The sequence below is a fragment of the Dama dama genome, chromosome 4 (assembly GCF_033118175.1).
Source record: "Dama dama isolate Ldn47 chromosome 4, ASM3311817v1, whole genome shotgun sequence".
Taxonomy (NCBI): Eukaryota; Metazoa; Chordata; class Mammalia; order Artiodactyla; family Cervidae; genus Dama; species Dama dama.
The window spans coordinates 42010689-42034388 of NC_083684.1; the positions used below are offsets into that span (position 1 = coordinate 42010689).

At 44.5% G+C, this 23700-nt stretch overlaps 1 protein-coding gene across 3 annotated transcripts in view; it reads left to right on the forward strand.

Moving 5' to 3' along the window:
* WWP2 (WW domain containing E3 ubiquitin protein ligase 2) overlaps positions 1 to 23700 on the forward strand; it is a 140697-nt gene that overhangs the window by 51560 nt on the left and 65437 nt on the right. For all 3 annotated transcript variants that reach the window (XM_061138851.1, XM_061138849.1, XM_061138850.1), the window contains exons 5-6: positions 4990 to 5127; positions 7136 to 7232. In XM_061138851.1, the coding sequence (XP_060994834.1) occupies positions 4990 to 5127; positions 7136 to 7232 (235 nt within the window). The remainder of the gene's footprint in view (positions 1 to 4989; positions 5128 to 7135; positions 7233 to 23700) is intronic.

Consider the following 23700-nt stretch of genomic DNA (forward strand, 5'->3'; position numbering starts at 1 on the left):
CTCCTGACCTGCATACAGGCTTCTCAAGAGTCAGGTCAGGTGGTCTGGTACTCCCATCCCTATAGATGTCCCATATTCTGGGTTAGTCTGATTGCTGTCTTCTGGTATCGCTGAATTTGTTCCTCTATCCCCTTATTTCATGTAATCTGGGAAGGAGGTTTAGTGGCCTGATTGGATTCAGGTTAAATGCTTTTGTAAGAAGACTGTATTTATTTATTTATTTGGCTGTGTTGGGTCTTCATTGCTGCCAAGGGACTTTCTCCAGTTGCCCCTCAGCATGTGGGATCTTCCTGGACCAGGGATTGAACCCATGTCCCCTGCTTTGGCAGGTGAATTCTTAACCACTGGACAACCAGGGAAGTCCTGTAAGAAGACTTTAAAAGTGCTGTTGTGTACTTCATCCTGTAATACATCAGGAAGCATGTGGGTGTTGGGTTGTCTTGCTCTTAGTGATGCTAAATTCAATTACTTGGTTATTACAGTAATGGCCAGAGGTCTTTCTGAACTGTTTGTCTTTTAGTAAATAAAACACTAGGGGGTTATGTTCTTAGTTTAAAGGGATCTTTCCTGGTGGCTCAGCATTAAAGAATCTGCCTGCAGTGCCAGTCCCAGGCTTGATCCCTGGGTTGAGGAGTTCCCCTGGAGAAGGGAATGGCTACCCACTCCAGAATTCTTGTCTGGAGAATTCCATGGATAGAGGAGCTGAGTGGGCTATAGTCCATGGGGTCGAAAGAATTGGACACGACTGAGTGACTAATACTAAAGAGAAAAACCTCCCCCATCACTGGCTCTTTGTGAAAGTCAAATGTGTCTCCAAGACTTGTAACTTCTGAACCTATGTGTGTATAATGACACTGCTGGTCAAGGTGAGCAGGTAATTGAGTTGGCACCTTGACATGAGCCCAGTGGAGAGGAAAATGAAGTCTGTGCCCCTGGCTTTGGCAGAAGACCACAGTGAGGTGGCTGTCAGTAGGTGGAAATTAGCAGCAAGAGGCCTTGGGCTCCGCTAGTTTCCGGTCAAATATTATCATCCCTCCAGGAAGGAGGGAGGATGGTGTCTGCACTCTCTTTGTAAAGTGATGGCCTTTGAGATAATAAGAAGGGAATTGAGGAGCCCTTCTAGAATGCTTATCCCGGCACATTTCCAACAGTGGCATGCAGGACATCTTTAGGAAGTATCATAGAAATAAGATGGAAGACCATTTGTCCTTGTAATGGGTATGTGACTGACCTTGGAAGACTTTTGTTGACTCTTTTCCCAAAGCTTGAAAAAGGCTTAGAAAGGTCAGGAGAAGAGTGAATATACAATGAATAAGTTAGATCAAGAGAAATTTGGGCTCTCCAGCCTAAAAACAGGAGCATCAACAGGGAGATAATAGGAACTTCCCTGGCAGTCCAGTAGTTAAGACTCTATGCTTCCAGTGCATGGAAGCATGCACTCCAGAGGGCTCGAGTTTGATCCCTGGTCAGGGAACTAAGATCCCACATACTGCATGATGTGACCAAAAAAAAAAAAACTTTCTTCTAAATTAAAAAATTTTAAAAGAACAACACAACAGGGACATAATAAAAATGACAGCTTACCAGGAACCTACTCGATGCTATTTAATTCTTAACATATATTCTCTGGAAAGTGTGTTCTTACTCCTCCTGTTTTGCAGGTAGAGAGATTAATGCTCAAGGTAAGTGATCCAGTCTGCCTATCTGGTACTGTGTTTGAATCCAGTCTTCCTAACTGGTACTTGTCTTAGAATTCAAGCTCTATTGCCTGCTAGGGACTTATGCCCTGGATCTCAGCATGAAGAGTACGGAGATGCTCCTTGATGAAAAAAAAAAAAAAGTAAACATTTATTATCTCATAGTTTCAGTGGGTCAGGTTTTGGGAATGGCTTAGCTGGGCAGTCTGGCCTGGGCTCTTCCGTGAAGTTGTACTCAGTACACTGGGTGGGCTGCAGTTATCTGAAAGCTAGACTGAGGCTGAAGGGTCCATTTCCAAGGCGGCTCGTTTGCATGGCTGGCAAATGATGCTGCTGGTTCAAATGCCTCGGCTCTTTCCCCTCTCTTGGACTTTGTTTTTTAATTGGAGGATAATTGCTTTACCATATTGTGTTGGTTTCTGCCATGCATCAGCGCCATTCAGCCATAGATATGTATATATGTCCCCTGCCTCTTGAACCTCCCTCCACCCCGCCTCAGGTTGTCACAGAGAACCTGATTTGAGCTCCTTGTGTCATATAGCACATTTTCAGTGGCTATCTGTTTTCCATAAGGTAATTTATAGTTTTTCATGCTGCTCTAAGTTCGTTGCACCTTCTCCTTCCCTGACTGTGTCCACAAGTCTTTCTATGTGTTTATGTCTGCATCTCCATTGTGAAACTAAAAGTGTTAGTCACGCAATCATGTCCGATTCTTTGCAACCCCATGGACTGTAGCCCACCAGACTTCTCTGTTCTTGGTATTCTCCAGGCAACAATACTGGAGTGGGTAGCCATTCCCTTCTCCAGGGGAGCTTCCCGACCCAGGTCCTGTTTAGCAGGCAGATTCTTTACCGTCTGAGCGATTCGCTGCCTTGTGAACAGGCTCATCAGTACCATCTTTCTAGATGCTGTATATACATGTGTTAATATATTTGTTTTTCTCTTTCTGACTTACTGCACTCTGTGTAATAGTCTCTAGGTTCATTCACCTTATTAGGCCTGACTCAAATGTGTTCTTTTCACGGCTGAGTAATATTCCATTGCATATGTGCTCCACAACTTCTTTATCCATTTGTTGATGGATATCTAGGTTGCTTCTATATCCTAGCTATTGTAGGTAGTGCTGGAACGGACATTGGAGCACATGCATCTCTTTCAATTATAGTTTTCTCAGGGTATATGCCCAGTAAGTAGAGTTGTTGGGTCATATGGTTCTATTCCTAGTTTTTTTAAAAGGAATCTCCACTCTTCTCTTGGACTTTTGAAGGAACTAGTTTTCAGGTTACAAGTGTTCTTTTATAGAAATTAAAAAAAGTTTATTTTTGGTGTGCTGGGTCTTTATTGTGGTGTGCGGGCTTTCTCTAGTTGCAGCAAGCAGGAGCTACTCTTCATTGCAGTGCAGGGGCTTCTCATTGCGGTGGTGTCTCTTGTTGTGGAGCACAGGCTTTAGGTCCTCTGACTTCAGTAGTTGTGGCACATAGGCTTAGTCGCTCTGCAGCATGTAGAATTTTCCCTTAGCAGGGATCACCTGCATTGGCAGGCTGATTCTTAGCCACTGTGCCACCAGGGAGGTCCTATAGAAATATTAAAAAATATCTATATTTATTTGGCTGCACATGGTCTTAGTTGCAACATGGGGATTTAGTTCCCTGACCAGAGATCAAACGCTGACCCCCTGTTTTGGGAGCATGGAGTCTTAGCCACTGGACCACAGGGAAATCTCTCTTGGATTTTTGAAGGAACTGGTTTTCAGACTACAAGTGTTCTTTTCTATAAGTATTTGGAACTCACCAAGCCCCTTAGTGAAACTGAAAACAGACTCAGAAGGATTCAGAGATGCATTACAGGGAAGAAAGTTAAAGGAAGGGAGAGATGCCTTGAGAGCTTGAAAACCTGAAGGATAACTGATTTCTACGTTAGATCCTTGAATTGATTGAGACTTTTTTGGGGGTCTGAGTTCTTAAAGGACTGTATCTGTTTCTTAGAGAGATGCAGGGCAGACTTTTTTTGGTGGGGGGGCGGTTGTCTCTAGGAAATGCTCATGGAGATAGTTATTTATACATACCCTGCCTTGTTCTAGAAAACCAGCTTATAATAATACAGTAGCAACTAAGAGATAAAATGAAGTGGTGGTTTGATGGGTAGTGTGGGCAGGGAGGGAGGTTGGAATATGTGGCATTTTCCTGGTCTGGCTTTGTAAGATGTGGGGAGGCGTGGAAGGACTGCATACTCTTTGGAAGTTCTCATAGACACCGCCCTTTCTTGGTGATTATTGAACAGCCCTGAGCTGGAGGCTGTGGGTCCCGAGCAGTAACTGGATGGAGGCCATTCCGTGTGGCTGGTCTCAGTGGTGGGGTGAGTTGTGTGTGTGCAGCAGGGTCCAGCTCCCCTGGGGTTTGTTGCCTGTGCCTCGTGGCGGCTCGTTCTGCTGCTTCTTTGCCCTTGGGGCTGAACTTGCCTAGTGTTCTGGGGGCTGGGTGACCCTGGGCTGCCCAGTCACCTCAGCTTGTGGAGCCAGGTGTCCGCTAGTCTCTCCTGTGGAACTCAGCCAGGACCCTGTAACTACGGGACTAACTTGCCCGTACTGAACTTCTGTTGTAAACTTTTTTTAACCCCTTATTTCATAGCAAAACATTTCCAGGATTGAAAATTAAAAAACAACTTTTTTAGGGCTTCCCTGGTGGTCCAGTGATTGAGACTCTGTGCTTCCAATGCAGGGTGGGGGTGGGGGTGCAGGTTCAATCCCTGGTCAGGGAACTAGATCCCGAATGCCTTGAGGCATGGCCAAAAAAAAAAAAAAAATAATAGAAAAACCCAACTTTTTAGCCCAAATAATAAGTCTCTACAATTGTTTATGTAGAGATGACTCCTGATGACTTTTCCTTTGTGCTCTTGACCTGTTTCGACTCTTTTCGCTCCCACTCTATACTGGTCGGGGGATGTTGTTTGGAACTGCTTTCTTCCTCTGCATACCATCAGTATCTCATACTCTTTTCTTTCAGTCCTGCAGATATAAGCAAACATATAAGTAATATAGAAATTACCTAGCAAACCTAATCCTCTAAAATGTTTAGAAGAAAAAACAAGCACATCCTCTCCCACCAGCCTGATAAAACAGTTAGGCATATTCCTCTGCATTCCTTTTTCCATGGCACAAGACACGTTTGAAGATGCAGTGAAAAACGTTGCCAGGGAAGCCAGAGTTGGTGAAGTGGGAGCTCATAACTTACAGAATCTTAACCTTGGTGTGCGTTTGCGTTTGTCCATCCACATTGCTTTTTGTGTCCAACAGTGGAGAACACACAGCTGACCCTGAACCTGCAGACAGAGAACAAAGGCGGTGTTGTCTCGGGTGGAGAGCTGACAATTTTCCTGGACGGGCCGACTGTTGATCTGGGAAGCGTGCCTAATGGCAGTGCCGCGACGGATGGTGAGTGCCGCCCTGCTCCCCAAGGCCTGTGCCGGGACAGGGCAGGGTGGGGCGGGGCGGGGCAGAGCTGAGGAGGTGCCCAGAGCTTGGTTCTCTACCAGATATTTGGGTTCAGGTACTGCTCAGCCAGCCCAGACTCTTCTGAGCATCGTGGATCCCAATCATGACATGATTTTTCAAGGACTGCTTTCTGATAAAGGACCAAAATAAATGTCAAGTCTTTGTGAGTGTGTTGTTGTTTTGGTTTGAGAACAGAGAGAAACATCTTTTCATCCCATATGGACTTTGGAAAATAAAACATCTTTATTAAATGTTACTTGGGCCCGTTTTTCTTCTTCCCAATGCACTTAAACTCCCTGGGGAACTAGAGAGTGTCTTTTATGGGATGGTCTTGGTTGGGAGAGGGGAACTGTGTGTCTCAGAGATTCACACCAGCAACATACAGGCAAGAAGCAGGGAAATCGGAGAGTGGTTCCTGCCTCGTCCTGAATGTGGGCGGTTTGTTTCTTTTCATCTATCCTGAAATTAGTCACCTTTGGATCTAGCAGGAAATTATTTCATGACATCTGAGGTCTGAAATGGGTTGGCTCTCTGTATAATTTTTTCTCATTAAATGTGATGTAACTATGGTGCTTTCCAGGCCCCAACCAGGCTTTCCGTAGCTGCAGGGGGTGAGATTCGAGTTCTGTTTCAAGGGCATTTGGGCAGAATCTCAGTGACTGGATGGGCCTTGACTTCTGCAAATCCTCCCTCAGCTGGGCTCCTTGGTGCTTGGGGCACTTTCTGTGCATCTAGAGAACACGCATCATTCACTCATTCAGCATATATGTCCATAATTGAGCACTGGGTGTGTACTAGCTCCTGGACCAGGTGCTGGTCATATGGCAGGGGCAAAATTCACATGGTCTCTGCTCCCTAGAGAGCTTGTGATCTACTCAGTGAGGGCAGGGGATGTTAGACACCAAACGAGTAAATGCACAAATAATTATATAATCATAACTGACCTGAACTATGAAGGAAGAGTGCTGGGTGGTGTGAGGTTCCTCCACTTTAGGGGGAATCTCATCTAAACTAGGGACCCAGAGAAGGTTTTCTTTGAGGACGCTGAGACCTGCTGGAACATGAATTTAGACAGGCCAAGGTGGGGATGTGAGGTGTTGGGGTGGCTGAGTAAGAGGTAGAGGGGTCTCAGGCGCAAAGGCTCTCAGATGGAAGTGAGTGTGGCCTTTCGTAGGCATAGGGATGGCCAGTTGGATAGTGAGGAGTGAGAAAAGTAGAGTGGTGGGAGATGAAGCCAGTTGGATCACATAGCCTCTGAGACCTCAATAAGGATTTGGAACCTCAACGTAAGAAGCAGAAAGCTGTTGAAGGGTTTTTAATCAGGAGAGTCTCATGATTTGATTTAGATTGGATCTGATCTGACTTTATTAAGTTTTTTTATTTTATTTTAAAAATTTTATTTATTTTTTTGGCTGCATCAGGTCTTCATTGTGGCCCACGGGCTCTCTAATTGTGGGCTTACTTGTCCTGTGGCGTGTAGGATCTTAGTTCCCTGACCAGGGATGGAACCCATGTCCCCTGCATTGGAAGGTGGATTCTTAACCCCTGAACTGCCAGGGATGTTCCTGATGTAGCTTTTCAAAAGCTCACTGATCGTGATGTGGAGAGATGCCCCAATTCCTTGCCCCCACTTTGCATGGCCAGCATCTGGCCTTTGTCTCATGTGGTGTGGTTTCATTTAATGTATAAGGCAACATGCCTGTAAGTGCCTGAGACATTCTTGAAGGTCTTGAGGAAGAGGAGGTGTTTCCAGGTTTGAGCCCCTCTGTTCCTCGGCCCCAGTCAGATCTCACCTGGCCCTCCCTGTCCTTGTTGGGCTGGCAGCTGCAGCTGAGTGGACACTCGCTTGGGGGTGAAAACACGCAGTTAGGGGTGTTGCTGTACCCACATCTCGAACAGAGGTGTGAGCTCCTCAATGTTTATTTCTTATGATGGATCCCTTTCCCAGGTTCACAGCCACCTTCGAGAGAATCCAGCGGGACAGCCGTTGCTCCAGAGAACCGCCACCAGCCCCCCAGCACAAACTGCTTTGGTGGGAGATCCCGGTAAGACATCCTCCTCCTGCCCTGTGAAGGAGGGGAGCCAGGATTGCTTAGAGCTCCTGAAAACATGTGGGAAAGTGACAAGGAACAGTTTATGTTAGAAACTGTCAGAAATTTCCAGAGAGGTTGTAACTGACTTGCAAGACTTATAAGTATGTTAATATGGCCCAGAGGGGAATACACAACTCAGGATTCTCAGAAGGGTCAGTGGTTCCTTGACAAAGATGGGGATGGACCAAGTTGTTTATTTGGCCAAAAGGAACTACTGAGCAGAGCTTAACTTCTTTTTGATGATCAGGTATCATGGCCACAGTTATCCTTCCAGGAAATACAAAGGAGCAACTTAGAGCAGTGGTTCTTTTTTTTTTTTTTTTTCCTTTTTATTTAGGCTTGCTGTACAAAGATTTTCTCTAGTTAACAGTGATCTGGGGCTGCTCTCTAGTTGTGGTGCGAAGGCGCCTCATTGCAGTGGTTTCTCTTGTTGCAGAGCGTGGGCCTTAGGGCACACAGGGTTCAGTAGTTGTGGTGCACGGGCCTAGCTGCCCCAAGGCCTGTGGGATCCTCCTGGACCAGGGATCAAACCCCTGCGGCCTGCATTAGCAGGAAGATTTCTAACCAGCAGCCCGCCAGGGAGGTCCCGGAGCAGTGTTTTTGTACATGTGGTGTTTTCTGTCTGTTTTTGGGGATGATCCATGATTCCCTTTGGGGTGCTGATTCAGACCTTCTGCACTCAGAGTCTGAGCTGTATTATACTTGTTATATACACGTCACAAATAATGTTATTATTAGACTTTATTTACTGACATCCCCATCTTATAGCTGTGTTAATGATGCATATTCATCTCCACGGCCACTAAATTCCCAGGCAGGGGAATAGTTTTAAGTATATTAGATGGGGAGGAGTTTTTATTATATATTGCTTATTGTTTCATTGTTTGTCACACTGTACAAAATTCCTAGATGTTTTAAAGAAATTTTAAGGAAAAGAATCATATGGAATGTAGTTTGTAAACCAGAGAGCAGGTGAATAACTGGCAAAATCTTCCCAAACAAGTCCTGGGGCATGGGGGAATAATGCTTTAAGAAACAGAGTACATAGCGAGCTGGGGCTGCTATATACCCGCAGCATCTGGAAAGACTGCTCTGAGGACAGTCATCAGCCTGTCTGGATTTTGTGGTTTTGAGGGTTTGTGAGGTCTCAATGGCCGGCAGGCATCAGGAATAAGAGAGGGTTAGACGTTTGGATCTTCTGTCTATAGCATCATTAGTAGTAGAGGTACCGTTTCCCTGTTGTCTTTTCTCCAAGCTTCTGCAGAGCTCTGGCCTCATATCCTGAAGATGGGTCACCTAGTCTATCATGGAGAAGAGAGACTTTAAGTTAGGAAAAGTGGCTGAGCCTCAAAGGGTTGTTGTTGTTTAGTTGCTCAGTTGTGTCTGACTCTTTGTGACCCCATGGACTGTAGCACACCAGGCTTCCCTGTCCTTCACTATCTCCCGGACTTTGCTCAAACTCATGTCCACTGAGTTGGTGATGCCATCCAACCATCTGATCCTCTGTCTTCCCCTTCTCCTCCTGCCTTCAATCTATCCTAGCATCAGGGTCTTTTCCAATGAGTCAGTTCTTTGCATCAGGTGAGCAAAATATTGGTGCTTCAGCTTCAGCATCAGTCCTTCCAGTGAATATTCAGGACTGATTTCCTTTACGATTGACTGGTTTGATGTTCTTGCTGCCCAAGAGACTATCAAGAATCTTCTCCAGCACCACAATTTGAAAGCATCAATTCTTCAGCATTCAGCCTTCTTTATGGTCCAACTCTCACGTCCATACATGACTACTGTAGTCTCACAGGTTAAGGAACAACAATGCAATTGGCAAATCTTGTATCAACAGAGACACCATTGGCACCCAGAGCTAGAAAAACAGAATCTCTGCAGTGGCGAGTGGCTGGTGGAGAGGAACACCTCAGATGTCCACTGTGAGAATGCTGCCTCTGAGCCCTGGTGCTCGTCACTGCCATCTTGGTCTTTGAGCTGACTTGGAAAATTTGTGTCAAGCACAACTGATGTCACTCAATTTGGGGCTGGAAGGCAGCGTTCAGCTCTTAACAGTTTCGGACTTAAGTTCTTGAGCTATTTGTTGCTGTCTTCAGTTCTCTGATAGGTAGACCTTGAAATTCACATATCTGGTTAGCCCTCCTTTGTGCTCTTGTTTGTGTTGAGGGTTGTTGATGGTTAGAGCAGTAGCCAGACTTCAGTAGAAAATCGGTTGCAATTTTGCCCACAACACACAGTGGACATGTAGTGCTGGTTAACTGTCAGTGGACAGAGTGCTTGTAGGTGATTGAAGCCGTTGGGCGCCTTCTCCATCTGCCTGGCTACTGCTGCATTTTCATGTGTGGTCTGTGAATTTTCACAGGCCTCCAGGTATTCATTGTGTGTGGGCGTGGAATCCGCTGCCATTTGGTGGCAGACACTTTGGCATGTTTGGCCTTTGTGAAGTCACCGTGTACACAGGGGGTGGCAGAGTGGTCTACTGGATGAATGTGAGGCTCTGGCAGCAGATGTAGACTGAATCCTGGCCTGTCACTGACTTGCTAGGGCAAGTCATCAAACTTCTTAGCCTCAGTCTTTTCAGGTGTAAAATGGGGGTATCGCCTGCCTCACGGGATCACTGCAGGAATTAACTGGGATGAGTTAGGTGGCTCAGATGATAAAGGACCTGCCTGTAACGCAGGAGACCCGTGTTCAATCCCTGGGTTGGGAAGATCCCCTGGAGAAGGGAATGTCTACTCACTCCAGCATTCTTGCTGGAGAATCCCATGGACAGAGGAGCCTGGTGAGTTACAGTCCATGGGGTCAGAAAGAGTCAGACACGACTGAGTGACTAACACACAATACCATCTGAGGGCCTTGCACACAGGCATCGCGCAGTAAAGGTGGCCAGGAGTTGCATCTGGAGACTGTCTTTCACGCCCCACTTCCCCACCCCCAAACCTGGGACGTAACGCATGATGAAGCATTCCTGTCCAGGAGTCTGTAGTTAGGAGGGTGATGAATCAAACCTTCAGGACTCAGGGACAATCCTCTGCTGTCCTTGGTTTCCTGTGGCAGAGAGAATGACGGGCTTCGGCCCGCCGCCTCCCAGACTAAATATTTAGCTTTCGCCGTCTGAAAGGGTAGGTTTTTCTTGGACTTGGGTGCTATTCTCCATGATCAAAGGTGCTCTGATGTGCCTGTGAAGGTGAAGATTGCAGTGTGAAAGCAGCCTTTTCCTCTCCTGCCCCTGCTTTATAAAGCTATAGAATTGGAACCATGTAAGAACTGTATCTTAAGGATTCATCTCCCCAAGTTCATCCAGCAACATTTCCAGGTGCTTGCAGAACAGGACCTCATAACTCTGTCTCCTAGTGGGATCTTTCCCACTCGTTAGGGGTCATCAGGTGGAACATCTCTAGTTGTTTTGCCATTTGGGCTGCCATGTGGAAGCCAGCACGGTATCACCACCCATGGCATAAAGTTATTAGCAGACCAACCACATTAGTATCCACTCAGTGGGTCTGGTTGAGTAAAGAAAGAGTTAATATCACACACTGTTGTATAGTCTTGCAATGAAATGCTGTCTGGTAGCAAAAAAATGGGGAATAGATAGTTAATATCAGTGTGTTGGAATCTCAGAAACATAATGTTGAACAAGAGCTGCAGATGACAGAAAAAATATACAGTATGATGTCATTTATATAAAGTTTAAAAATGTAAAATGAAACCATGTATATATATATGTATTTTTTATGGATACCTTCGTAGGTGGTAAAACTGTAAAAAACAGAAGGGAATCGTTAACCCTACCTAAATTCAGGAGGATGGTTGTCACTGGTGGGTTTAATGAAGAAAAAACACAATGAAAGCTTCTGGGTACTGGGAATGCTATTTCTTAGCGCAGAGTTTTTTTTCTTTAACTGAATATTTAATATATGCTTTCATTTGCATGATATATTTCACAATACAGAAACTATCATCTACCAATCTTGGTAAGCTGAATAGGGATGGTGTTCGGTTGCAGAGATTGTTGTGTACCATTTGAGGCAGACAGGTTTCAGAACTTCGGGTTTCTCCAGGTTGGATGATGAGCACTCATTTCTCTTCTGCCCTGTTCATCTTTACAGTGGTGGAGCTAGTGATTCTAAGACGGTGCTCCATGCTGGCCTTGTCAGCCGCGCTTCCGCCACTTAGAAATCTCAGGTGGGAGAATGTCATCTGGGCCTTGGGAACAGGGTCCAGATGAAAGCTGGCCACTGCCAGACCACGTGTCAGAATATCAGTAATCTTAGTGGCCCGAGAGGGCCAGTCTGGTATCATTTTGTGCTTGGAGTGGGGACCATCATGTGGGGTACCCTGGGCTCTGTCTGCTAGTGTGCCGTCCTGAGCTGCATCCTCAGCCCGTGTTCCCTGGTCCAGTGTTGCGGAGCCCCCTGGGAGAGTGTGTGCTAGTTGGCATGGGGAGGGCCTTCCACACCTTCCAGTAATCCCCCAGTGTTTGTTTTATTTTGCTGGAATGAGGGCTGACTTGGGAACCGTGCCTAAGTCAATTCAGGTTTTGCAGATCTCCTGTGTGCCTGGTGTCGTGCACACATCGCCTTGCACGAGGCTTGCCAGAAGTACGGTGTCTGCTTTCCACATGCAGTCTTCATGGCATATGCAGTGTATGTGAAGTTTCATGTCATGGGAGGCTCTGGGAGAGAAGAGATGAGTATGTGGAGAGGAAGACACTGATGAGAGGGAGGGTGGATATTTGCAGAGAGACTTGTCCACCGTTCAGGGGTTCAGTCCAGTGGCTTAGGGGCTAATGCTGGTAACTAGAGAAGCTAACAGTGGGTTGAACATGGAGGGAAAAAGAACCCATCAGGGGGATCCCCGATGGTACTGGCAGCCCTCTTCAGAGATAAATGGTTGGGAAATTCAGGTGAGAAATGGTTGGGAAATTCCAGACTAAAGGTGGAAAGCCAGGGCGTTGGAATCCCTCTGTGGTTTGCTGATTCTTCATCACCTGTGATTTTACCCCCTCCTTCTGGGCTCTTACATGAAATCAGAGCATTAAGCTGGTGTCAACTGATGGGTGAAACCATCATAGGACTGTCTGTGAACTATGCTGTTGCTCCAAGCACAGACTTAAGATTTCTTCTGACTTGCAGACAGAAAAGGATAAATATCCTTTGACATCTCTTATATGCAGACCCTAAAAAGAAATGATACAAGTAAACTTACAGAACGGAAAGAGATTCAGACTTAGAGAATGAACTTATGGTGGAAGGGAAGAGATAGTTAGGAAGTTTGGGATGGGCGTGGACATACTGCTATATTTAAAATGGATAACCAAGACGGACCTACAGTATGGCACATGGAACTCAGTTGAATGTTATGTGGCAGCTTGGATGGGAGGGGAGTTTGGGGAAGAATGGATACATGTGTATGTATGGCTGACTCCCTTCACTGTTCATCTGAAACTGTCACAACATTGTTAATTCTTAATTGGCTGTACCCCAAAACAAAACAAAAAATTTAAAAAAAAGATGAGAAAAAAAAGATTTCTTCCAACTTGAACAACTAGCTCCTCTGTTTAGAATCCACATAGATTTTCCATTGTCAAACAGGGAAATGGTATGAGCAAATGGAAGAATGCATTGAATTTGCTTTTGGGTTCATAAAGTTTTTCACTTATAGGTCTGAAATCTGTGAAAGAGATCTTGGTTAAGAAGATATAGGGGCTTAAGTAATTAACTTTTCTTTATTATGTACTATATATATATTTATTGTAAGAATATATGTGAATGTACATGAGTGTGCATGAGCATGTTTGTGTGTGTGTTTGGTGTGAAGGGCTGGAGGCCTCCGTTCCCCATCAGCTTGTCAGTATTGGGTCGTGTTGGTCAGAATCTGCATTTTAACAGGTTCCCACACAGTTCTTTGACATGTGAAAGTTCATACCCTCCTATGATAGACTTTTCATCCACCCTCCTTTCCTCTCTCCCTTTTTATCCTGCTTTGATGAAAGCATATCAGATTTATTGACTCTCTTGCCTTGGCATTAATGACCTCTGGAGATTTAAAAGCCCTAATCTTGGAGACATGGAAAGGCCCAAGGTCTCTGGTGAGCTCTAAATAGCTCATCAGCTGTGTCTGCAGACAGCCTAACCCAGAAAGGAAAGAAAAATAAACTTCACCGAGTGTGAGGCTGCTGGGAACACTGCTGGAAGTCCTTGGCAGGGGGGTGGCCAGCAAAGACTGGGAAGCAAAGCTAATGGGAGCAAGAGGTGGATGGGAACTGAGCCTTCAGGCGCTGGGTCACTCTCTGTCATTGTTGGCCACTGCCACCTGTCCTTCCACCGAGATGACTAAAGGTGCTTGATTCGGAACTGTAGTTAGTTATTTTTGGCCATGCTGTGCCACTTGAGGACCTTAGTTCCCCAACCAGAGACTGAACCTGGGGCCCCAGCAGTGAAAGCACCGATTCCTAACCACTGCCCACCAGGGAATTCCCTTCAACCTGCAGTGATGTGGTGATGTCACCCTGTCAGTGTGACACTGATCCAAATGTCTTTATGGTCTCCATTCAGGCCTCCCACTGAAGAACTTCTACTTAAAATCTAGCTGTAGGCTCATTACAATTGCTGGGAAAGAGTAATCTGTTTACTCATATGGTAATAACTGAGATCCGGTTCCTGCACACAAGGGGCTTGCAGGGCTCTCTTCTGAGTAGATGGCATGTAAGGAATAGGATTGAGACCGTGGGCAAGAGCTACCCTGCATTCTCAAAGCCAGACGTTGAAAAGTCATCATCGAGATGAAGTACACATTTATTTATATGTTAATTTATTAATTCTGCACTGATTAAAACTATGCATTATGCATTATTGTACGGTTTTTGTTTTGGGGTTTTGTTTTTGTTTTTTTGGCTGTGCCATGTGGCTTGTGGGATCTTAGTTCCCTGACCAAGGGTTGAACTCAGGTTTCTGGCAGTGGAAGCACAGAGTCTTAACCAGTAGACCAGCAGGGAATTCCCTATTGAATGTTTGTTTATTCAGATCCATTATCTCACTGATCTTTATTGGAGGTAGTTTTTATTGGAGGTAATTTTTGTTGGAGACAGTATTTGTTCCACACACATGAATGCCAGGCTGTGAGCTGGGTTGTAGATAAAAAGATAAAAAAGTCATGGCCCTTGACATTGAGGACTGGCATTTGGTGGGAGACAGACAGAAGTGACAGTTCCAGGGTAGTATGATGGACCCCATGGTGGTGGTGAGTGAAGCTAGTGGAAAGTTTACCTAAATCCACCAGGGGATAATATGGGAAGACCTCACACATTTGATCTGTATTTTGAAGGAGTTTGCAGACCAGTGAAGTGGGGGAAAGGGACGTCGCTCAGGCTGAGGGAACAGCGTGGGCAAAGGCAATTGAGAATAAGAGAACTTGGCACATTTGGACATATTAGTCATTTGGTAATGTTGACACAAGATATTCAGGATGATAGCTGAAGCCAGCCATGGTCTGCAGGTCAAATCCAGACTGCCACTTGTTTGTTTGTTTAGAGCAGTGTTTGGTTCACAGCAACACTGAGCAGCAAGTACAGAGATTTCCCACCTGCCACATACACACAGCCTCCCACAGTGGGGAGCATGCCGTCAGCACCCAACACTAGAGTGGTTCGTGTTGCTGCAGTCATTGAACCTACACTGACACATCATCATCCCAAATGATAATGAGAGACTTTATCCCCCAGTGTCCATAGTTTATATTAGGGTTCACTCTTGGTGTTGTGTACTTTATGATTTGACACATGTATAGTGACATGCTTCCCTGGTGGCTCAGAGGCTAAAAGCGTCTGTGGGAGACCTGGGTTCAATCCCTGGGTCGGGAAGATCCCCTGGAGAAGGAAATGGCAACCCACTCCAGTATTCTTGCCTGGAGAATCCCATGGATGGAGGAGCCTGGTAGACCCCAGGCCATGGGGTCACAAAGAGTCAGACACGACTGAGCGACTTCACTATCACTATCACTATCACTATCACTATAGTGACATGCATCCACCATTATAGCATTATACAAAATAGTTTCAGTGCTCTAAAGATCTCCTGTATTCTGTCTGTTCATCCCTCTCTCCCTGTTAACCATTGATTTTTTTACTGTCTATGTAGTTTTGCTTTTTCTAGAATGTCATCTAACTGAAATCATAAAATTTGTAGCTCAGATTGTAGCCCTTCACTTAGTAGTATGCATCTGAGGTTCCTCTGTGTCCCTTCATGGTTTGATAGCTCATTTGTTTTTTAGAACTAAATAATATTTCTGGTCCCATCACTTCATGGCAAATAGATGGGGAAACAATGGAAACAGTGACACACTTTATGTTTTGGGGCTCCAAAATCACGGCAGATAGTGACTGCTGCCATGAAATTAAAAGATGCTTGCTCCTTGGAAAAAAGTTATGAACAACCTAGATAGCATATTAAAAAGCAGAGACATTATTGCCAGCAAAGGTCCATCTAGTCAAAGCTTTGGTTTTTCCAGTAGTCATGTATGGATATGAGAGTTGGACTATAAAGAAAGCTGAGTGCCGAAGAATTGATGCTTTTGAACTGTGGTGTTGGAGAAAACTCTTGAGAGTCCCTTGGACTCTTGCAAGGAGATCCAACCAGTTCTTCCTAAAGGAAATCAGTCCTAAATATTCATTGGAAGGACTGATGCTGAAGCTGAAGCTCCAATACTTTGGCCACCTGATGTGAAGAACTGACTCATTTGAAAAGATCCTGATGCTGGGAAAGATTGCGGGAGGAGAAGGGGATGGCAGAGGATGAGATGATTGGATGGCATCACCGACTCAATGGACATGAGTGTGAGTAAACTCCAGAAGTTGGTGGTAGACAGGGATGCCTGGCATGCTGCAGTCCACAGGGTCGCAAAGAGTTGGATACGACTGAGCGACTGAACTGAATTGACTGAAATAATATTTCATCATCTGGACATAGCACAGTTTATTTATCCATTCACCTACTGAGGGACATCTTGGTTGCTTCCGAGTTTTGACAATTTTGAACAAAGCTACTGTAAACATCCCTGTGCACATTTTTCTGTGGACATGTTTTCCACTCCTTTGGATAAATACAAAGGAGAGCAATTGCTAGGTTGTATGGTAAGAGCAAAAGAGCACGTTTAGTTTTGTAACAAATTGCCAAGTTGTCTTCCAAAATGGCTCTACCATTTTATATCCCCACCAGCAACGGATGAGAGTTCCTGTTGCTCCACATCCTCACCAGCATTTGGTGTTGTCAGTGTTCTAGATTTTGGCCTTTCTAACAGGCATGTCATGGTCTCTCATTTGCATTTCTCTAATGACATACAGTGTAGAGCATCTTTTCATATATTCGTTTGCCATCTATATATCTTTTCTGGTGAGGTGTCTGTTCAGGCCTTTTGCCCATTTTTTAAATCAGGTTTTTCCTTTTCTTGTTGTTGAGTTTTAAGAGTTCTTTGTATATTTTGGATAACAGTCTTTTATCAGGATATGTTTTTACAAATATTTTCTTCCAGTCTGAGTCTTGTCTTCTTATCCTCTTGACCACTTCTTATGCAAATAAATAAAATTTTATTTGCATACAGCACATACTCATTCATTTGGGCTTCCCACGTGACACTAGTGGTAAAGAACCCGCCTGCTAATGCAGGAAACACAGGTTCCATCCCTGGGTTGGGAAGATCCTCTGGAGAAGGAAATAGAAACCCACTCCAGTCCTGCCTGGGAAATCCCATGGACAGAGGAGCTTGGAAGGCTACCATCCATGGGGTTGCAAAAGAGTTGGACATGACTTAGCAACTAAAACAATAAACTGCTTCCAGAACCTAGCTACCTTGTTGTTGGAGAGTCTACTGGCCCCTGTAGTGAGGGGGTAGGAGAAGGGACACAGGAGAAGGCAGAAGAAGGTAGGAATGTCTTGACACAGTGGAGGCCGAGGCTAGACTCAGGGACTCAGGGACCTAGAGGATTCCTAGATTCAGGTCCCTAGGACCTAGGGATCAAGAGGATTGATGTGGGAACTGGAGAAAGAGGAGTGGAGGACTAGCTGCAGGTGGTGGCTCCATTGCAGCATGCAAACACTTAGTTGCAGCATATGGGATCTAGCTCCCAGACTAGGGATCAAACCTGGGGCCCCTGCATTGGGAGTGTGGAGTCTTAGTGACTGGACCACCAGGGAAGTCTGAAGCTGTCACTTTAAATTGACTTCCCCCATAATGGTCGTGATTGGTGCTTAGTAGGCCCTGTGGAACACTGGTACTGAGTGACTCTGGGGCAGAGTCATTCCTCTCAAAGTGTATCCGTAGGAGGAGATGCAGAGAACAACAAAGTGTATTCCTGACATTGAACAATGGTACCAGTATAAGGGTCTCCATGACTTAGGGGGCAGGGGTGAAATTTCTACTTTAACGAGACCTGTATCTGGATTCTAGGACTTCTCAGTCCTAGAAAATTGTAATTGAAAGGGCAAGAGTTGGGACTTCCCTGGTAGTCCTGTGGCTAAGACTCCACACTCCTGATGTAGGAGTCTGATCAGGGAACTAGAACCTGCATTCTGCAACTAAGACCTGGAGTACCCAGATAAATAAATAATTAAAAAAAAAAGAAAAAGACAACGAAAGGGAAAATGTTTAGAGAGAAGTCAGTAAAGAGTATGGATCTCAGAGAAAAGACTTGAGTCATGGGAACCAGGGCAGTTTGGGTATGTGATGATCAAAGATTGGAACAGAACTGACTGCAAATGCTTTGAACAGATGTGGATGGCGGGGAAAAGGACTGCTGAAGCCATGGTGTTTGTGGCTGTGGTTTGGTGTGGTGAGGTTAGACGTTTCCTTTAGGAGTCTGTTGGCCCTGGTTGTCTCCTTTTGAAAGCGCCAAGGTCTGCGGAAGTGGAGATTTAGGGTTTAGTTTAGCGACTGTCTTTATGATGGCATACTCAATAACCTAAATAGAATGACTTTTTATACACTGGAACAATTCTATATTTAGGTTTTTCACTTTGCATTAGGTAAAAATAGTCACAGGACTAAAGCACAGAACACATCACAGGATTTCCTGAAGTTGTTATGCACCCATACCGTATTGAAAATATAGCGAAAATACTAGTCTCAATATTCTGAGTCTCCCATCCTTATTCCTATTTATGTATGAGTTCACTTCATTCTAGCATCTGCCCCCTACCATTCTGCTAGAATTACAGCCGCAAAGGCCCAGCTGACCTTGTCTGCAGGTTTGATCTTGTGGACTCATTACATAGCAACAGGATGCACTATGAAATAATGCAGTTGAGAGAGGTATGGTTAAGAAGGTGACCTGTAAGCAAAGCCTTGAAGGAGATGAGGGATTTTTCCATGAGGCTCTGTTGTCAGGGAAGACTTTTGGACAGAGGAGTGGCTTTTGCCAAGGAACCCAGCTGGGAATGGGCCTTTGGAGTTGGAGGAGGCCAGTCTGGCTGGTGTGGAGGGGATGATGGGAAAATAGGAGGAGGTGATGGCAGTTAATAGGTGGGGCCAGGTTGTATCCAAGAATTTCTGCTTTGTCTATTTAAAGGTTTTATTCTTGGACCCACTGTGCAAGTTTGAAATATGTCTTATGGGTGAATTGAAATTTTTATCTTGTGATCCTTTCTTTTTCTAGCACCTTTAAAATTTTATTTGTTCTGGACAATAAAAAGGAACAGCATTAAACAGCATGGATGACTCTAAAAAGAATTATACTAAATGCAAGAAGCCAGATATACAAAAGACTTCCTTGGCAGTCCAGTGGTTAGGAGTCCACGCTTTCACTTCTTGGAAAGTGAAAGAGAAAGTGAAAGTCGTTCAGTCATGTCCGATTCTTTGCAACCCCATGGACTATACAGTCCACAGAATTCTCCAGCCCAGAATACCGGAGTGGATAGCCTTTCCCTTCTCCAGGGGATCTTCCTGACCCAGGAATTAACTGGGGTCTCCTGCATTGCAGGTGAATTCTTTACCAACTGAGCTATCAAGGGAAGCCTCACTGCCTGGGGGGCCAGGTTCAATTCCTGGTCAGGGAACTAAGATCCTGTAAGCCAGGCGGTGGGGTCAAAAGTAAATAAATAAGTAAAATAAAATGGTTAATATGGTAAATTAAAAAAAGCCAGACAGAAAAGGCTGCATTTTATGTGATTCCATTTATATAATATTCTGGAAGAGGCAAAATGATTGGGACAGAAATCCTGTTAGCAATTATTGGGAATTGAGAGGAAGCAATGACTACCCAGGGCACCAAGAAATTTTGGGCAGCAGTGAAAGTGTTTTATATCTTGATCATGGTGGTGATAACATGATTGTATATGCTTGTAAAACTCATTTAACTGTACCCTTGAAAGGGAGTGAATTTTACTATATGTAAATTATGCCTGAATTTTAAAAAATCATTAAAAAAGTTTGTTTAGTTGGTATTAGCATAACTTCCCCAGCTTCCTTTTGTTTTGTATTTTCTTGTCATATTTTCTGCATCCATTTAGTTTCCACATTTTTGGTGCTTATATACTAGATGGTGTTGCTCAAAACATTACTGAACTGGATTTTTAACAAGCAATACAAGGAGGATGGCAAGTTGGAAGAACTAGATGAAGGGGATTAAGAGATGCAGACTTCTGGTTATAGAATAAATAAATCATGAGAATATAATGTACAGCATGGGGAATATGGTCAATAATTTTGTGATCACTTTGGTGACAGATGATTGCTAGACTTTATCTACATCAGTTCAAAATGTATATAAATGTCAGATGACTATGTGGTATACCTGAAACTAATGTAGTTTGTATGTAAGCAATACTTCAATTAAAAAAAAAAGATTGAAAAATAAACCCCAACCAATATAATACCTTGTATCTTTTAACTGTCATGGTTGGTCCATTTGTTTCTTGTGATTCATGGTATCTTTTCATCCTCTTGCCTTTTTAAGTGCTGTCTGTTCTGCTTTCTTTGTCTATCTTTGCTAAGCTAACTTGCCACTTTAAGCCTGTGTTTGGCCTGCCTTTTCTTTGTCTTTATGAGTTGAAGGTATCTTTGGCTCATGGATGATTTGATAATGGAGTGTGAAATTCTGCACTTAACAGCGTAGAGAGAAGAATTTCTTCCCTGGCTCCCTGTCTGAAGATTTTCTGTTTGGACGGGGATGTGTCTTGGACTTTCATGGCACATCTATGTATCGGGTCTATTTTGTGTGTTCATAAAAGGCCTTTGAAGGTACAACTTTCAAATAAGAAATTGACAGCACTTTTTAACATGAGATTAGTGAAAGTCTAGAGTAGGAGATGGTGTGAATCACTGATGTTTGGTGAAAGAGAAGGGGAGATGAGGATATGGTTGGTTTTGTTCTTTCTCTTTAAAATTTTTTCCTTCAAAAAAGGTAAGCAAAACCTTTATTTGAAATCACACCCTAAAGTTTTGCTTTACATGTAGAGAAGAATGATGAAATGGGGACTCCTGAGGAGTTGTTTTATTTTCTCTCCCATCTACAGCACTCTTATTTTGAAGGTGGGGAGGGGTACAGGGGGAGTTCTCAGCCAAACTCATCTGGGCCTTATGCATCTTTGTGTCCCCACCAGGGCCCCGCATAGTGCTCTGCTGCACGTAGCAGCAGCTCAGTGAATCCTTGTTGAGTTGAAAGAGTCTTGTGTTCCTGCTTCTCACTTGCCAGGACTTCAGGGTGGGTCTTGCTACCGGTTTACATTCCTTGGCACCTCGACTCCCTGAGAAGTGATGGTTTCAGGGGCACAGGGTACAGGGGAGACTTTTTATCAGGACAGCCTTGTCTTTCTAAAGCTTAGTGAGACCGCCAAGAGTGTGGTGGGTTCCCCCTGGTTTTTTTTTTTTTGGCCGCGGCTCGCTGGATCCTAGTTCTCCAACCAGTGATCCAACCCACGCACCCTGCAGTAGAAGCATGGAGTCCCAACCACTGGACCACCAGGGAAGTCTCTGCTCCTCCTGTTTTATTTATTCTTCATGATTGATACTTCCACTTTGAACCCTTTTCTTGGATTGTTCAAGTCCTTACAACTTCAACGGTTAGCATTGGAATCAGAGATAAGCTGATACATAAATACGTCTTATTTGGAAAAAGCATGTGTAGTAACGTCCATGTTCCTGAACTGTACCAGGAGAGAGTGTTACTTACTCACCCTCTGAGAACAGTGATGTCCCACATATGGATAACTGTTCACATCCCCGAATGATGGTTGAATGTCAGGAGTGTGTGTCTCATGAAGGATACTTGGATCACAGAAATCGCATCCCTGTGAGATGAGCATTGATTCCACAGGGCATTGCCGTCTCTCTATAAAGCCCTCTAACTTGAGTGAGGCCACATACTCAGCAGGAATTTGGGCTGTGTGATATGTCATCATATTCCCTGGTTTTATGCTTTGAGGTGGGGTGTCTTTGGGAGGAGGGGCATTTTAGAAAATATTCCTGCCACACAAGGTATCTCTCTTAATTCCCATGTTCAATCAATCCCTTGCCTAGTCTTTACCTGTTGGAGAGTGCTTGAAAATGATAGAACAACAACAACAAAAAAAACCATGATAAATAAAATTTGGTTAGATGTGGAGATTGTCTTGCAATTTTAGTATGTGCGGCATGAAAAAAGTGTAATGAAATGATTTTTATTTGTAGACCTTGGTTTGTAGACTAGAGAATGTTCTTAAATGATGTTGAGGGCTAACTTTTTTGGAAGACAGTAGCTGTGACACTTCTCAATACCTACTACGTTGTGGATTCCATCTCTTGACATAGATTCCATTCTTTAAAGAGGTGGTTGGAGACAGGGAGGTGAAGAGTGACTGGATTGCCAGGAACATGGGAAACATTAGAGGTTACAGGCCCAAGAGTGCTTTTGTACTTGAGAGCTTGTGTCTTTATTCATTCAGCAAACGTTTCTTTGTGCCTACTGTGGGGCCAAGCATATGTTAGGTGCTGGTTATACAAAGTTACACCTAAAGAGGCATGGCTTCCGCCTTCATGGGCCTTGTTGAAGTTAGACATTAAACAGATAAACAAACATAAATTACAAATAGAAAGGCTGAGTCCCTTCAGCTGTTCACCTGAAACTGTCACAACATTGTTAGTTGGTTATACCCCAATACAAAATAAAAAGTTAAAATAAAAAAGCCATTAAGGAAAAGGATAGAATGCTATGCCAGAGAAATCAGGGAGTTTAGTGCAGCCTGGGAGGTAAGGGACATTTAGACCAGGATTTGAAAGAGGAGCCAGCTGGGCAAAGAGTCTAGAGAAGAGGATGCCAGGCAGTCGATCAGCAAAAGCTCCAAATTTTCCTTGGGAGGAGTTTAGAGGGAGGTTTGGAGGAATGTCTGATGAACATATTCTATAAGGAGCGTGCCTCCCTCCTGCTGAATTCCTGCCTTTGTGATTTGTTGCGTCAGAACTCTTAGAAATAACGCCCTGGGCACTGTCATTCTGGTACCGTGCGGTCCTTTCAGGTCTGCGGCTATAGCTCAGGGATGCTCTGGCATGGGCCGGGTTCAAGCAAGAGGTGATGTCGGGGGAAAAAGGTGGAAGAGCCTTTTCTGGCCCCCCTATAGCAGAAGCTGGAGCCCTGTGTTCAGGGTCAGCTCCCTGCAGCTGCCTGCTGTGTGTCAGTGGAGGTTGACGGCCCACCATGCGTGTCTGCTGAGCTGTTGGAGCGTTCTCTGCCCTTGTACCATCTCAGGACATGGGACAAATAAGTGAGGGGCTGCCTTCTGTGTTCAGGGAACCCCAGGTCATTGCCTGCTGCCCCAAGTGGGTGGGATGGAAGAAGCCCAACATACAACCTGGAATGAGATGAGTCAAAATGTAGTATATAATCTCTCTTAAAGTGAATTTTTCAGTCTCAGAAAGCTGCTACCATTGAGAATGTTTCTCTGTTCTCCAGATTGGGCAGAAGTAAATCACTTGTCTTTCTGTCATGTAGAATGGACTTGGCAGTTGTCTTATTTTTACCTTTCCTGTCATTTCTGAGGCTGGCAGCCAGAGGTAGGGTGTGGAATGGAGCCGTAAATTACCCTCAGAATGATTCCAGTGGTCCCATTTTTAACTCTTAATTGCACCTTTCCCTTTTCACCTCCCCTTTTTATCCCCCTCCCACCCCCCTCCCCCTTGTCCACATTTGAACGAACAGGAAGAATTGAGGAGGCTGCACTCCCCACTCCTTGTCCGCATCTGAATGGACAGGAAGAATTGAGGAGGCTGCATGTAGGTGGGAGCAGGTTCGCTTAGTGACGCCTCTCTGAATGATGGAAACCATTTCTTTTCCCATCACTGCTTCCCATTTTTCCCTCCATGATTCTATTTTAAGTGACTGTTTATGGATTTTTTTTTTTTTTTTTTCTGATTCTTTTACTGGAAACCAGCCCGGCCTCACTCAGTTTTGTTT